This window comes from Neofelis nebulosa, chromosome 10 (assembly GCF_028018385.1).
Source record: "Neofelis nebulosa isolate mNeoNeb1 chromosome 10, mNeoNeb1.pri, whole genome shotgun sequence".
NCBI lineage: Eukaryota > Metazoa > Chordata > Mammalia > Carnivora > Felidae > Neofelis > Neofelis nebulosa.
Genome location: NC_080791.1, coordinates 11,784,212 through 11,797,324, shown reverse-complemented (window position 1 = coordinate 11,797,324; position 13,113 = coordinate 11,784,212). Strand labels below are relative to the sequence as shown.

At 52.8% G+C, this 13,113-nt stretch overlaps 1 protein-coding gene across 1 annotated transcript in view; it reads right to left on the bottom strand.

Annotated features, from left to right (window-relative positions):
* Positions 1-280: 280 nt before the first annotated feature.
* The window catches only part of HTR3A (5-hydroxytryptamine receptor 3A), a 31,423-nt gene continuing 18,590 nt past the window's right edge, over positions 281-13,113 (bottom strand). Inside the window, exons 6-13 of the mRNA XM_058686778.1 lie at positions 11,458-11,624; positions 9,875-9,919; positions 7,068-7,177; positions 5,624-5,793; positions 3,492-3,652; positions 2,917-3,127; positions 2,579-2,800; positions 281-1,101 (exon numbers count right to left, since the gene is read on the bottom strand). Coding sequence (XP_058542761.1) covers positions 803-1,101; positions 2,579-2,800; positions 2,917-3,127; positions 3,492-3,652; positions 5,624-5,793; positions 7,068-7,177; positions 9,875-9,919; positions 11,458-11,624 — 1,385 coding nt within the window. The 3' untranslated portion in view covers positions 281-802. The remainder of the gene's footprint in view (positions 1,102-2,578; positions 2,801-2,916; positions 3,128-3,491; positions 3,653-5,623; positions 5,794-7,067; positions 7,178-9,874; positions 9,920-11,457; positions 11,625-13,113) is intronic.

Here is a 13,113-nt window from a genome sequence, read left to right as displayed (position 1 = left end):
AAGACTGTGAGGACTCTTCCAGCATCTTCCTGGGGGTTAACAGAGCAGAGCACTGCTAAGTGTTCATGATCCTTACTCTCCCACCTTGAATTCCACCTCCTATTAGGTCTTCATAACAGCCACTATGTGGTCACCTCCCAATTCCCTGGGCTAGGAAGCACCAAATACTGAAACCACAGGTAATACCCCTACCTCATTTCCACCAGCAACGTTTAACTTCTTCCACCCACCCAGCTGCTGACAAATGGTTAAGAAGAGAGTTTAGGCTTCATTGTATTTTATTACCCCCACCCGCCCCCTACCCCACCATCATCCAATGGAACATGAGTGTTCAGGGAAGTGGCTACAGGTGAGGTGAAGAAGGAGAACATTACGGTTGAATAAACCTAATGCAGTGTTACCAGCCATGTGCAGTAGAGAGTTGGTTTGCTTTGTATCTAAAAACAAGGCTAAAGGGGGAGGAGCAGAATTTCAAAGTGCCTTATTCAGGGAGGTGACAATGGGGAAATCAAGGCTTGATACACAGATAAATAGAATGAAGTTAGGGAATGCATGGGTTTTTCTAGATCAAAGACAGCATGTTTTAAAGCCATGATAAGTTGGGTGGGGGGTGGGGTGGGGTACAAGCGTCTTGAACATCAAGCTTTTTGGGAAGAGTTAAGGCCCTGCTTCAGAATTACTGGCATTGGACAGGGTCTTGAAAACATCCCTGGCATCTGCTGGGCCCTGAAATCCTCAATCCCCATTCTAACCAGTGCCTTACTACCCCTCCCTCAAAACACCCCAACTGGGCTGTGCCTACTCAAGAATACTGCCAGATGGACCACAGAGTAACCAGGGTGATGCTGTAGGCCAGCACTGCCACCAGGTAGATGCGGAAGAGCAGCCCGTCCAGCACGGAGCCCACATGCAGCCATTCCCGGGCCACCTCTCGGCTCTCGTCCCTCTTCTCCAGGAAATGCCTGATGGAGGACAGCTCCTGCAGCAGCCCACACACTGCCAGGGAGGCCTCCCGCGGTGGTGGTGGGGGGCTGCCTCGGCCCCTTGGGGTATTCTCCAAGTCCTGGGGTCCTCTCAAATGGCTGCAGTGGTTCCCCACATCTGGAAAAAGGGCACAGCATTGGCCGAGGAGGGAAGCCTGGCAGAATGGCACGACCACTGTCCCTTCTGTGCCTGTGGCTTGCAGAAATTGTTATTATGAATTCCAGACATAAACAGTATAGATGTGAACTTACCTATTTGTGTACCCAACGTCTGACTTGAGCGAACAAAGAAAGCAACACGGTTGAAGATTCCTGCATACCCCTCCTTAGTCACATCCTCCAACCTGTCCCCAGGTCACTAAGATATGAATTTGGTGTTTATTTTTCCCACGCATTTTTTTAAACACCTGGGCTTCCTGCAGCAATTTGATATCTATTATTTCACTTGAGCCTCACAATAGCCCCACGAAAGAGGCAGAGTAGGAGTGATTACTATTTGGACTCTTTATATGGAAGTGCTAAAGCTCAGAGAGGTTAAGTGACTAGCCTGTGGTCACACAGCTGGAGCATCATCTAAAAGTGAGGCCACCAAGGCTGAAGGTATGTGGACTGTGACTCCACTGCTGTCTCCGCTATGCCATATGGCCTTGCTGCCCTCTCCTTGACTCCAGTCCAAGTCCCTTTGTACCAGAAAATACACCTTCAGCTATGGCTACCTCACAGGTGAGCAGTGAAATTGGGCATTAGGCTGGAGTACTCATTCATCAGTTCACGATGAGGTGGTCTTAGATTAACCATGCATCTCCTGTAAAAGGCCTAGCTCTCGCCAGAAGGGAGGACAAAGAGGGGTGGTGAAAAATACAAGCAGAGCGTCAGCTGGGTCTGGGTTCAGACCAGTCCACCAGTACCTTGGCTCTGTGACTTAAGGCAAGCTAGTTGGCCTTATGCCTGTTTCCTCACTTGACAAATGAGGATGACAATCCTATTACGGGGCCTGTGGATGGCCTGGGATCATGCACAGAAAGCGCACGTGCCTGCCTCAAAGTGCTCAACAAATACATCAACAAACCACAACTACCACCACCACCAGCAACGAATGTAGCTGAAACAATTTGTCAGGGAGAACGAGCTTCACGTTTAACTGTCCCCTGCACCCCTGTCTCTCTGTCATAGGTGTTTGAAATTTGAAGGGGACTTGGTCTCTGGGCTGACTGAATGCAGAGCTTTAGAAATCCCGGCTGCACACTTAGCCATGCGAGGTAAGGGGACCCATAACTGCTGGAGAGGCATCTGTTTGACCCCCTTTTGGGTCCATCTCAGAGAAAGGCAAGTCCTTCCGAGCTCCTGACAGGCTCGGCCTCTCACTTCGTCCCGTCTCTCTCCACACCCGGACTGATGAGGGGAGGTGAAGGTGCAGAAAGGGTCCACTGATGACTTTGACTGAACTCTGCTGCCTCCCAGTGAGACCCGGCACGGGGTGCCAGGTGCAGGGTGGCACTCAGATCCCAGCCCCGGTCAGACTCGCCAGCCAGAGACTCTCCACCACGTCCGCACCCCCAGGCCCTCCGTATGGGATGCCCCCTTTCCCTCTTCACCTGAGCAGTCATCGGTCTTGGAGGCTTGGGGCGTGGCTGGGGGCCGTCGGGAAGCTGTTTGCTCCCCTAGGCAAAGGAGCAGGGCCACCCGCTCCAGGACCAGGTGCCGCAGCCAGGCGGGTACGGGCTGCTGCAGGTCTTGCTTGTGTACCAGCCGCACGATGAGGATGGTCTCAGCCAAGCTCACCACCAGCAGCGCCATGCACACGACGAAGTAGACACCTGTGCACGCGGGGAAGGTCGGGGGACACACAGCAGGTGGGAGGGCGCCGGTTCTTCAGCCCCCGCCCACCCCCACCCCCAACCACACTGTGCTCTTCCCCTGGAGCGGGCTTTACCAATGAGGGGAGTGCCAATGGCTGTGGCCGGCAGGGTGTCCGACACGATGATCAGGAAGACAGAATAGCCCAGGAGGAGTGTGATCTTAAAGGAGACCCTCTCGCCACTGTCTGGAGGCAGGTAGAAGCCCACGATGTCCATGAACATGAGGAAGATGCTGGGCAGCAGCAGGCTGACTGTGTAGAACAGGGGCCTCCGGCGGATGACCACCTAGGACCAGGACAGGAGCTGGGGGAAACCCGGGGCACACAGGTCCTGCACCCAGGACCCCCCAGCCCCTCATGGACCTCTCGCTTCATGGAGCTTCCGGCCTGGCCCTGCTGGAAGAGGAAGAACCGGACAGACCTAACATCCGGCCTCTGGATTGAGGCCGGTGGCTGCAGAGGACGAGGAAGGGACAATTCCCCTGAGCTTCCCCATCTGCTGCCCTGAAGGTCCCATGCATGTGTGTGACCTGGAGCTGGGAGAAGGGCTATAGATGGTCTTCCCCACACGCCTCCTGAAGTCTCCCTGGGGATGACGCCCAGCAGTTCTAGCTATCATTTCCCCCGCGTCTGTCCCTGGGGCCACTCACGAAGAACTTCATCTCTGCATAACAGCCACTGCTTTCCATGCTGAACTCGCGAAACTGGGTCAGCACCCCCAGGAGCTCCCACTCGCCCTGGTTCATGAAGATAGTCTTGTCAAGCTTCACCTTTTCTGGCAAGCGCCACAGGGAGATGTTGATGTCCTGGACTGGGAGGGAAGAGACCGAGCCAGCTCTGGAGTCCAGGGCCAGGAGGATGTGCCAGGCCCTGTGAGGGTGGGGCCCGCAGTGGGCCGCACAGGCAGGACTTAGGTGGACTCAGCTCTTAGCCTTCAGCCTCCGTGTCCTCAGCCGTAAAATGAAGTGATAACGCACACTGTATCTACCAGAACCAAACTATTAGAAAGCCCCTTCTCTCCTTCTCTCTCCTCTCTTCCTCTCTCTCTCTCTCTTTCTCTCCCTCCCTTCCTCCCTCTTCCTCTCCCTCTCCCTCCCTCCCTCTCTCTCTCATGCACACCTCTTCTAGGTTTCCATTAGGGTCTCCCATTTAGGAAATGAACAAAAGTCAACATTCTTCACGTTTGCCTTCATAGGGCTGACTGTCCTCAAAGGTGAATTAGGGAAATATGCAAAATCTTCACTTAGAGAAAAGCGGTTTTACTTCTCTGCATCTACACTAGAGACATTAGATATATAGAAAGCCAGCAGCGTCTGTTACAGCAAAGTATAGGGAAAGATCTACATGTCCACCAATCAGGAAAGTGCTTGCTTAATCAACTATGATGCATCCCAACCCTGAGCTATCCTACAGCAGTCAACATGTAGGGTAAAGATCTAAATATACACTAACTCGGAAAGATGTCCAATACTTCTTGTTGTTTGTAAAGAGAATCAGGTAGCAGTGGCATGAATGATACATTTAGTAAAATAACAACCTAAGAAATAATTTTCATGTACTTTCCATAGAGGAGTATGTATGTGTATATGCAAAGGATAGAGAAGGGTCTGGAAGAACATACCATATGAGGCTTATACTGATAAAAGCTGTTAAGTCTTGGTGTGTGGAGTTGCTGGTGAAGAGTTCGGGATTGAAGGTAGAGGTCAAAAGTCAAAGATAATTTGCAATTCTGGTTTTTGTCCAAGGAAGTTCTGTATTATGTTTGTAATTTACAGTTAATGTGACGAAATCAAATAGAAGTGGAGGATGCCTTCTTGCCAGAGGGTGATGCTCACTTTGTAGACTTTAGTGAGAACCTCATAGTCATCCATTAAATAAAAGTTGCCAAGCACCTTCCTTTGTAGGCACTGTACTGGGGACCTAATGGTGGGCCGGAAGTCATGGTCCTACCCTCTGTGAATTTATATCTGATCAAGGAGCAGACATTGAACAAACACCTACAAGTGCAATAGAAGGGGGGAGAAGATCAGGGTGCTAAAAATTGGACAAGGGGGATGGCTAGTCTGGGGATGAGAGGAGTTTCCCCGAGGCACTGATGCCAGTGCTGTGATTAGGTGAGTAGGAGACTTGGCTGAACTAGGAGTGGTGGGGGGCAGGAGGAGGGTGCAGGGTGGCCCAGGAGAGGAAGCAGCCTGTGAGAAGGGGAGAGAACAAGGGCTTTGGGGCCTTGGAAGGAAGGCAGCTGGGTTGGGGCAGGACTCAGGGGAACATGCGTGGGCTGAGGCTGGAGTGGTGACTATGGGCAGCCCCTGTCGGCCAGGTAAAGGGTTTGGGTTTTGTCTCAGGAGTGCAGGGAAGCCACTGAGGCTTTTAGGCAGAGAGGGGCAAGGCCAGGTTTGCATTTAATGAGCTCTTCCTGCTGGCTCTGAGGAGCATGAAGGAGAGGGGGACCGTTGGGGAGGTAACTGCAGAAAGCTGGGTAGAGAGATGAGGGGGAGGGTGCACCCATGGAGAAAAGACAAGTAAGAGACACTTAGTGTCAGATCCTAGCCCTCACCGGGTGTCCTGGCGATCATTCAACCCTTGTGACTACTGGGGAGATGGCAAGAACAACAGAGTCCCGTTTGGAGGTTGAGGAAACAGATGCTCAGCGGCATTATGAAATAAGCAGTAAGTGACTTGAATAAAGAAGACTGCCTGCTAGGGTGCGCTCCTCAAGTAGGGGTTTCAGGGACCCTCCAACCTACACCCCCACCTCCCAAAGCTTGTGTGTGGTACTCACTGGTGTGCAGCCAGCTGGTGAACGTCAACGAGCAGTTCTGCACGTCGAAGGGGAAGTTGTAAATGTCCAGGCTACAGGCGGTCACCACCTGGAGGGGCTTGTAGTTCTGGACCTCGCCATGGTGCCCGACATACACGTACGGGATACTTGGAGACTTCCCCACGTCCACACTGGCCAGGGAACAGGGGCAGTTTGGGGGCTCAAGATTACCTACCATTGTCAAGGCTACTTTCCAAGCAGGAAGGGGCATTGCTCCTTCATTCCCCCGGCAACCTGGCCACAAAAGGCAGGTGAGGAATCCAGGTACCTCAAAGCCACTTGCTGTCATGAGCATGTCCAGCTGCCCCTACTCCACCACCCACCCAGCTGGGCAGAGCTCAGCTCCCGGGATCAGCAGCCCAGTGGCAATGGGCAAACTTCGTTGGGCGATCCATCCTGGGGATCCATCCTGACCTGGGCTTCTCTTTGCCTAGAGGTCCTGTGACATGAGAATAATCTTCCCAGGACGAAAAGGAACTAGAGAAATCCTTGAGAAGAAAAGAGGCGAGGTGGACTTTGTCACTCTCTCTCAGCAGATCCCCAACCCCTAGGCTCTCCCAAGTGACCACTGTGGCACAGAGTGGCCTGAGCTTAGGGTCCTGCGCCTGCAGCCTTCTGTGGAATCAGGCCAAGAGATAAGAAACTAAGATCCAGGCTACTTCAGTCTAACCTGGAGATCCAGCCAGGAACTGGGATCCCTCCAGCCCGAGGTCTAGGTCAACTGTCTCCCCTGAAAAGCACTTTGAGTGGCAGCCATGTCATTGGGCAATGTGGTGGGTACCGGCGGAGGGCAACTGGCCCCCGGCCACCTCCTCCTTCCATCTGTGTCCCCCAGCCATCTTCCACCGCCTGGCATTAAGAAGCCCAGGCAGTGGAGCCTGAACAACCTGAAGGATGGGGGGAGGGCATGTTGGCCGGGGCTGTCAGCTGTTGGGAATCAAGGATGGTGGTACCCACTTCACATTGGGGGTGCGATCTGGAGCCAGCCAGGCATGTGTATGACTTGAGAGGTGTGAGTGTCTCCAAATCACCCCTGGGACCACTGCTGGAGCTTCATCCCTATTGGTAATCTCACTGTCCCCTTGAAAACCACAGCTGTCCTTCATTCAGCTATTATGACAGGGCAAATTCATTCCTTGGCTTCCCTTCCCTGGGAAGGGGGCCCTTGGACCAAGAAGTACAGGGTTTCCACATCAGGCATAGAAAAAGAGGAGTTTTAAAAAGAGAAAAGAAAAAAAAAAAAAGAGAAAGAAACCAAAGGGGAATTTGGGCCCAAGCCAACTTTACCTACAGTTCTGCAAGCCTGGGTGGGACCTCTCATGCCACAGCAGAGTCTTGCCCCCAGCCCCATCTTTCCACAGCCCCGGAACCACCCAGCCACCCAGCATCAAATGACAGCACTCACAACTCGTTGATGAGAATGTCTGGGACCCAGATGCTCTCAGTGGGGATGGACAGCTTGGTGATGTTGTCGAAGTCCTCAGGGTTCCACTGGAGAAACTCATCTGTCCAGTACTAGGGGAAGAGCAGGGGATGGTCACAGGAGGCCACCCATCGGGATGACCTCACCGCTCAGTGCCCAGGCAACCGACGGGCATCTTCTTGGGGGAGTCACTCAGCAGTACCGAGAGTCCCCCCATCGCTGTGCTCACACTCTCCCGGCATGCAAATATGACCCAGAAAAATGACGCCTTGCCCTGCGGTCATTTCTCCCGTCTGACTATCCCATCCACCAACCGCGGGATCTTGGACACATAGCTTCTTGGGTCTTGGTCTGCTCATATGCAAATTGGGACAATAAGATGCATCTGACAGGGTAGAGATGGTTACTGTCAAGTTGTGATCAACACCTTCCTCACTATCCTGTCAGAATGACTGATCTAGGGGCGCCTGGGTGGCGCAGTCGGTTAAGCGTCCGACTTCAGCCAGGTCACGATCTCACGGTCCGTGAGTTCGAGCCCCGCGTCAGGCTCTGGGCTGATGGCTCGGAGCCTGGAGCCTGTTTCCGATTCTGTGTCTCCCTCTCTCTCTGCCCCTCCCCCGTTCATGCTCTGTCTCTCTCTGTCCCAAAAATAAATAAAAAACGTTGAAAAAAAAAATTAAAAAAAAAAAAAAAAAAAAGAATGACTGATCTAAAAAGTCAACGTAACTATGTCATTCCCTTGCTTAAAACTCTAGGGATGCCTCTTGCACTTGGGATAGAGTTCAACCTCATGGCCAGCAAAGGCCTGCACAATCTGACCTCCAGCTATCTCTCTAGTCTCATTATTTTTTTAGATTTATTCGTTTATTTTGAGAGAGGGAAAGTGTGTGTCAGAGAGGGGCAGAGACAGAGGGAGAGGGAGAGAATCCCGAGCAGGCTCTGCACTGTCAGTGCGGAGCCTGACGCAGGGCTCAAACCCTTGAACTGTGAGATCATGACCTGAGCCGAAATCAAAGTCTGAAGCTCCACCGACTAAGCCACCCGGGCTCCCCTCTCGAGCCTCATGGTTTTTGCCATCTTCTCTATGGAGTCTCCTTTCCACTGCATGCAAACACCCCACGTCTCTGCATACCTGCGCTCTCCCACACCGCAATCCCTGTCTTCTCCCCTGAGGGAGGTCTTCTGTGTCCTCCAGACTCAGTCAGAGCATCTGTCTGCTCCCTTCTCTGGGAACCCTCCGTGCCCCCCCCCCCACTCCCCAGGCTGGATTTTCATGTACCCCCTCTGTGCCCTCATGGTTGGTATCTCATTCTTGCCTCACTGGAAATCTTGCTACATTCAACTGTCTGTTCATGTGTCTGTGGCCTCCCCTAGTCTGTGAGCTCACTGCAGGCAGGGCCTGAGTCTCATTTGTGTCTCTAATTCTGGTCCCTTGGGACAGTAGGTTGGCATCCCGTTACTGCTGGGCACACAAGTGACCCTAGAGGTCCACAGGTGGGACCTAGGTCAGATGTCCCAGGAAAGGAGCCCTGGGCTGCCTCTTCTTGTGCATCCCTTCCTTTGACGCAGGGAGTGCTCTATATTAAGAGATTTTTCTAGGGCAGAAGAGAGCAGTCTGGCAGGAATCAGCATCTGGCTTCTGCCTCCACCCCACCCTCTGCCCCGCATGCTGGTGGTAGTGGGAAGCACTCACGAGCAGTGGAGGGATGTAACAGAGACCTGCACACGCCTGGCATGTCCCCAGACAGAGCCCCTCTAAGCTCTGACCTCTACGACCTGGCCCCATCCTCCTGCCCCCTCTCGCCAGCTCCTCTGGTTCCCTTCTACTCTCAAATCTGCTCTGCAGCTCAGGGCCTGCCAGCCCAGGACCAGCCTGTGGACAGCAGTCCCCACTACCTGCCCGCTCTCCCCCCTAGCTCCTCACCAGCTCCCCACCAGTTTCCCCCCAGCTCTCCCCCCGCTCCCCCATCAGCTCCCCACCAGTTCCCTGCCAGCTCCCCCCCAGCTCCCTGCCAGCTCCCCGCAAGCTCCCTGCCAGTTCCCCATCAGCTCCCCACCAGCTCCCAGCCAGCTCCCTGCAAGCTCCCAGCTAGCTCCCCATCAGCTCTCTACCGGCTCCCCACCAGCTCTCCCCCAGCTCCCCTCCAGCTCCCTGCCAGCTCCCCATCAGCTCCCCACCAGCTCCCAGCCAGCTCCCCGCAAGCTCCCTGCCAGCTCCCCATCAGCTCTCTACCAGCTCGCCCCCCCAGCTCCCCACCAGCTCGCTGCCAGAAGGGCCACATGAAGGCCTTGAAGGCCTCAGAGACGTTCTCAGCAGTGGCTGAGTGATGTCCCTCAGAAGCTCGGAGAGTCAGGAGGTGGCTGAGGGTGTGAGGACTCGGTGGATGGGACTGCCCTGTGTCAATCACCCAATTTGATTGTCATCACCCTCGGCTTAATAGAAGGAAGAACTTTCTAGCAATTAGAGTTGTTTAAAAGTGCGGTAGCTTCCCGCTGAGCAACTGGGCACTGGAGGTGTTTATCAACAGAGACCAGACAAGTTGTTCGAGATGCTGTGAAACCACTCGGAAACCAGAGGGGGTTTGGAGGATTTCTCCTCTGCTGAGCACGGAGCTTCCTTCCATCTCCAGTCCTGAGAGGAGAGGGGCCCAGACTCCCGGGTCTCCTGAGTCTGTCTCTGAGCCTCTTCCCCCCTCCCCTCACCAAGGCCTCTGACATTCCTGACTCTTTTGAGGAATCCTTCCTGGAAGGGGAAGATCCCATCCCAGGAAATGGGAGTGGGCGCTTACCTGCCGGTACCAGATGTAGGTGGTCAGGACCTGGTTCTTTTCATCCTGTGAAAGGAAAGAGGGCTCAGCGTCAGTGCCCCGTGGGCGGACGTCCACCTTGCACATGTACCCCAAGAGGAGCTGTTGCTTTGTGTCCCTATTCCTTCGGGAAGAGGTAGTGAAGAAAAAGAGAAAAGGGCCAACCAGGAAGAGTTGGTTGGTCTTTGACTAGGACACATCTAGGAAGAAATACAACTGTTTCTTTTTTAATTTCCTATCTATCTATCTATCTATCTATCTATCATCTTTTACTATTTTCTATTATGTTATACATATATATGTCTCTATGCTACATATATTTTACATATATAATATACGTAACATATAAGATAAGGGAAAACATAAAGGGGGTGCCTGGGAGGCTCAGTCAGTTAAGTGTCTGACTTCTGATTTTGGCTTAGGTCATGATCACATGGATAGTGGGATCGAGCCCTGAGTCAGGCTCTGTGCTGACAGTGTGGAGCCTGCTTGGGATTCTCTCTCTTCCTCTCTCTCTCTGCCCCTCCCCTGCTCGTGCTCTCTCTCTCTCAAAATAAATATTTTTTTTTTAAAAAGAGAAGGCATATAGAAAATATTTTATCTATCTGTATTTTTTAGATGTTTATTTATTTTGAGAGAGAGAGTACACATATGCATACCAGTGGGCAAGGGGCAGAGAGAGAGAGAGAGAGAGAGAGAGAGAAAGACAGAATCCCAAGCAGGTTCTGTGCTGTCAGTAAGGAACCCAACATGGGGCTCAATCCCACAAATCGTGAGTTCATGACCTGAGCCGAAATCAAGAGTCAGATGCTCAACTGATTGAGCCACCCAGATGCCCCTATATCTATACACTTTTACATATTTGTATGCCTGTATATCTATATCTGTATCTCCCTCCCACCCTAGTATGCAGTCAAGAAATGCAAAAACACACAGTCCAAAATTCATCACTGTCCCTCATTCCCAACTAATTCCCAGCTTTGCTTCCCGAAACAGCCACATGGGCTGCAGTAGAGACTGTGAGGTCAGGTCCTGCTTGCTCTGGTGCTCTCCATCTCTGCAACTGCTCTCTTGTTTATCTCTGCACAACGTCTGACCTCCTCACCAGGCAGTGCATCCCGCCCTACTACAGTCATTGATGAAGGAATTGATTTATTAATTGGTTTAGGATTCATTGTTCAACAATCATTTAGCAACACCTGTCATGTATCAGGGGCCCGTGTCAGACACCAAGGGCCTAGAAATGAATAGGACAGATGAACAGAACAGCTTATGTGGGGACATGGTTACCATGATACAATGCATGAAGAACCACATGTGGTAAGTGGCCCTCTAGGAATAGGGGTTGAGAGAGGCAGCCACAGAAGTGACCCTGGTTTTCTGGTTTGGGCAGCTCTGTAGACGGTCGGTGCTGTTGTCCAGCCTGGCACGGGTCTGTGCCAGATCACAGGTACTCTGGGTACTTGAATGTCCCCTGTGCTGCCCAGGGGGTAGCCCGGCCTTACATGGTCTTCCACCCCAAAAGGCCCACCTCTGAGTGGGGCAGATTGGGGCCTAGTGCTCACCACGCTGAGGATGGCATAGACAATGACATCGATGGACACGGTGGTTGGCTTCCTCCAGTCCCGCACAGGCCGCACGCCCTTCTGGTAGTTGGCCAGGAGGTAATCTGACAGCCTCAGCAGAGCGGGCCTAGAGGTGTTCTGAGCCTGGGGGTGCTCCCTGCGCCTGGCTAGGAAGAACAGGGCAAAGTGGGCATCAGAGCCTGAGGCTTCCCCCATCTTTTGGCCTGGTTTGAAGGCTATTGAAAGGAAAATGCCTCCACTATTTTCACCCCAGAGTCCCAGATACTTCCACAGGCTGAAAGTCCCATCACTGGAATGTTTTGTCCACAGAGATTCCTGCCCAAATCTGAAGGTATTGTCTCCTAAGGGTAACCTACACACTCATTTCCATGAGACAGGGGAGCTGGGCTGTAAACGTAGGTGATATAAGACAGTGAGGTCTAAGTGGGCCAGGGGCTGAGAAAGGTTGAGCAGGTACCTGCCCAGAGGAGGTGGTCTGCAGGAGACAGAGGAGGGGAGCTGGGGAGCTAAGGAGGAGTGGCCCTCGGGATGGGTACTGGAAGGAGAGGGGGCTGCAAGGAAAGGTGGCCCCAAGTACACCATCTCTAAGCCCAAAGGTTTGCATGAAAGTTTGCCTCAGTCAAGGTCAGACCTCAGCGTCTGGCCAGATCCTCGTCGGCTCCTTGACCCCAGCCTCCTATTAACCAAGAAAGAAAGGAGGCATCCCGTGAAAGCTGCCATTCCTTCCTGCAAAATCCTCCGCTCTGAGTCATGCACGCACAAACTCCTGGGGGCGGGTCTCCTCCAGAGGGTTGATTTATGGGTAGATTTGGTGGGTTGGGAAGAGGGTTAGACGTGAGGTTACAGGAAGTGAGGAGAAACTGAATTGTTCCCAGAGCAGGAGACCTATAAGGGCAAAATGGCAATGAGAAAACCTAACTCTGAGGTCCTCACTCCATTCTATGGGGGTTTCACGTGTACCTGTTACCCCTCTGGGAAATAGCGGAAGCACTTTCTGAAAGATGCCAAGAAAAAGAAGGTGAAAGTCATAGGGTAGGGAATGCGAGAACCCTAGAGGACCAGGGCACAGGGGGCAAAGCTGTTAGGGGACTAGCAGGGTGCCTCTGGGGTCTTCCACAGACCAGGTGCCAGTGGGCCTGACTTTCTCCAAACAAGGCTGCCTCTTCTCGCATCTTGTCTATATAATGTGGGCAAATTTCTGCTACAGGTCCCCCTTCCTGCTCCCCACCCACCTTCCCTGATAAACTTTCAGCTTCCCTCCAAAGGACAGAGAAGAGCAGAGAGAGGGGGAGGACAAGAGACCACTTACTGAGTGCCTCCTGTGGAATAATAACAGTTAACACATTCTTCATTTCAATCTTCGAGCAGCCCATGGGGGTGGCTGTCATGACGGCACAGTTTCCAGATAAGAGTCCCCAAGGCTCAGAAAGGTGGAGACTGTGCCCCGCAAGTGGGGGAAATGAGATTCAAATCCAAATCTCTCTGTCTTCACTATGGAAGCAATAGCCCTGAGTCTATTGTTGGGAAATGGACCGGTGTGCAGGGAGCCAGACTGGACAGTAATTCTCCTCAGCCAAGAAAGCTCTGAGCCACAGCCTTAACATGAAGCCTGGGTCTGTTGGTCCTGCTGAGCTT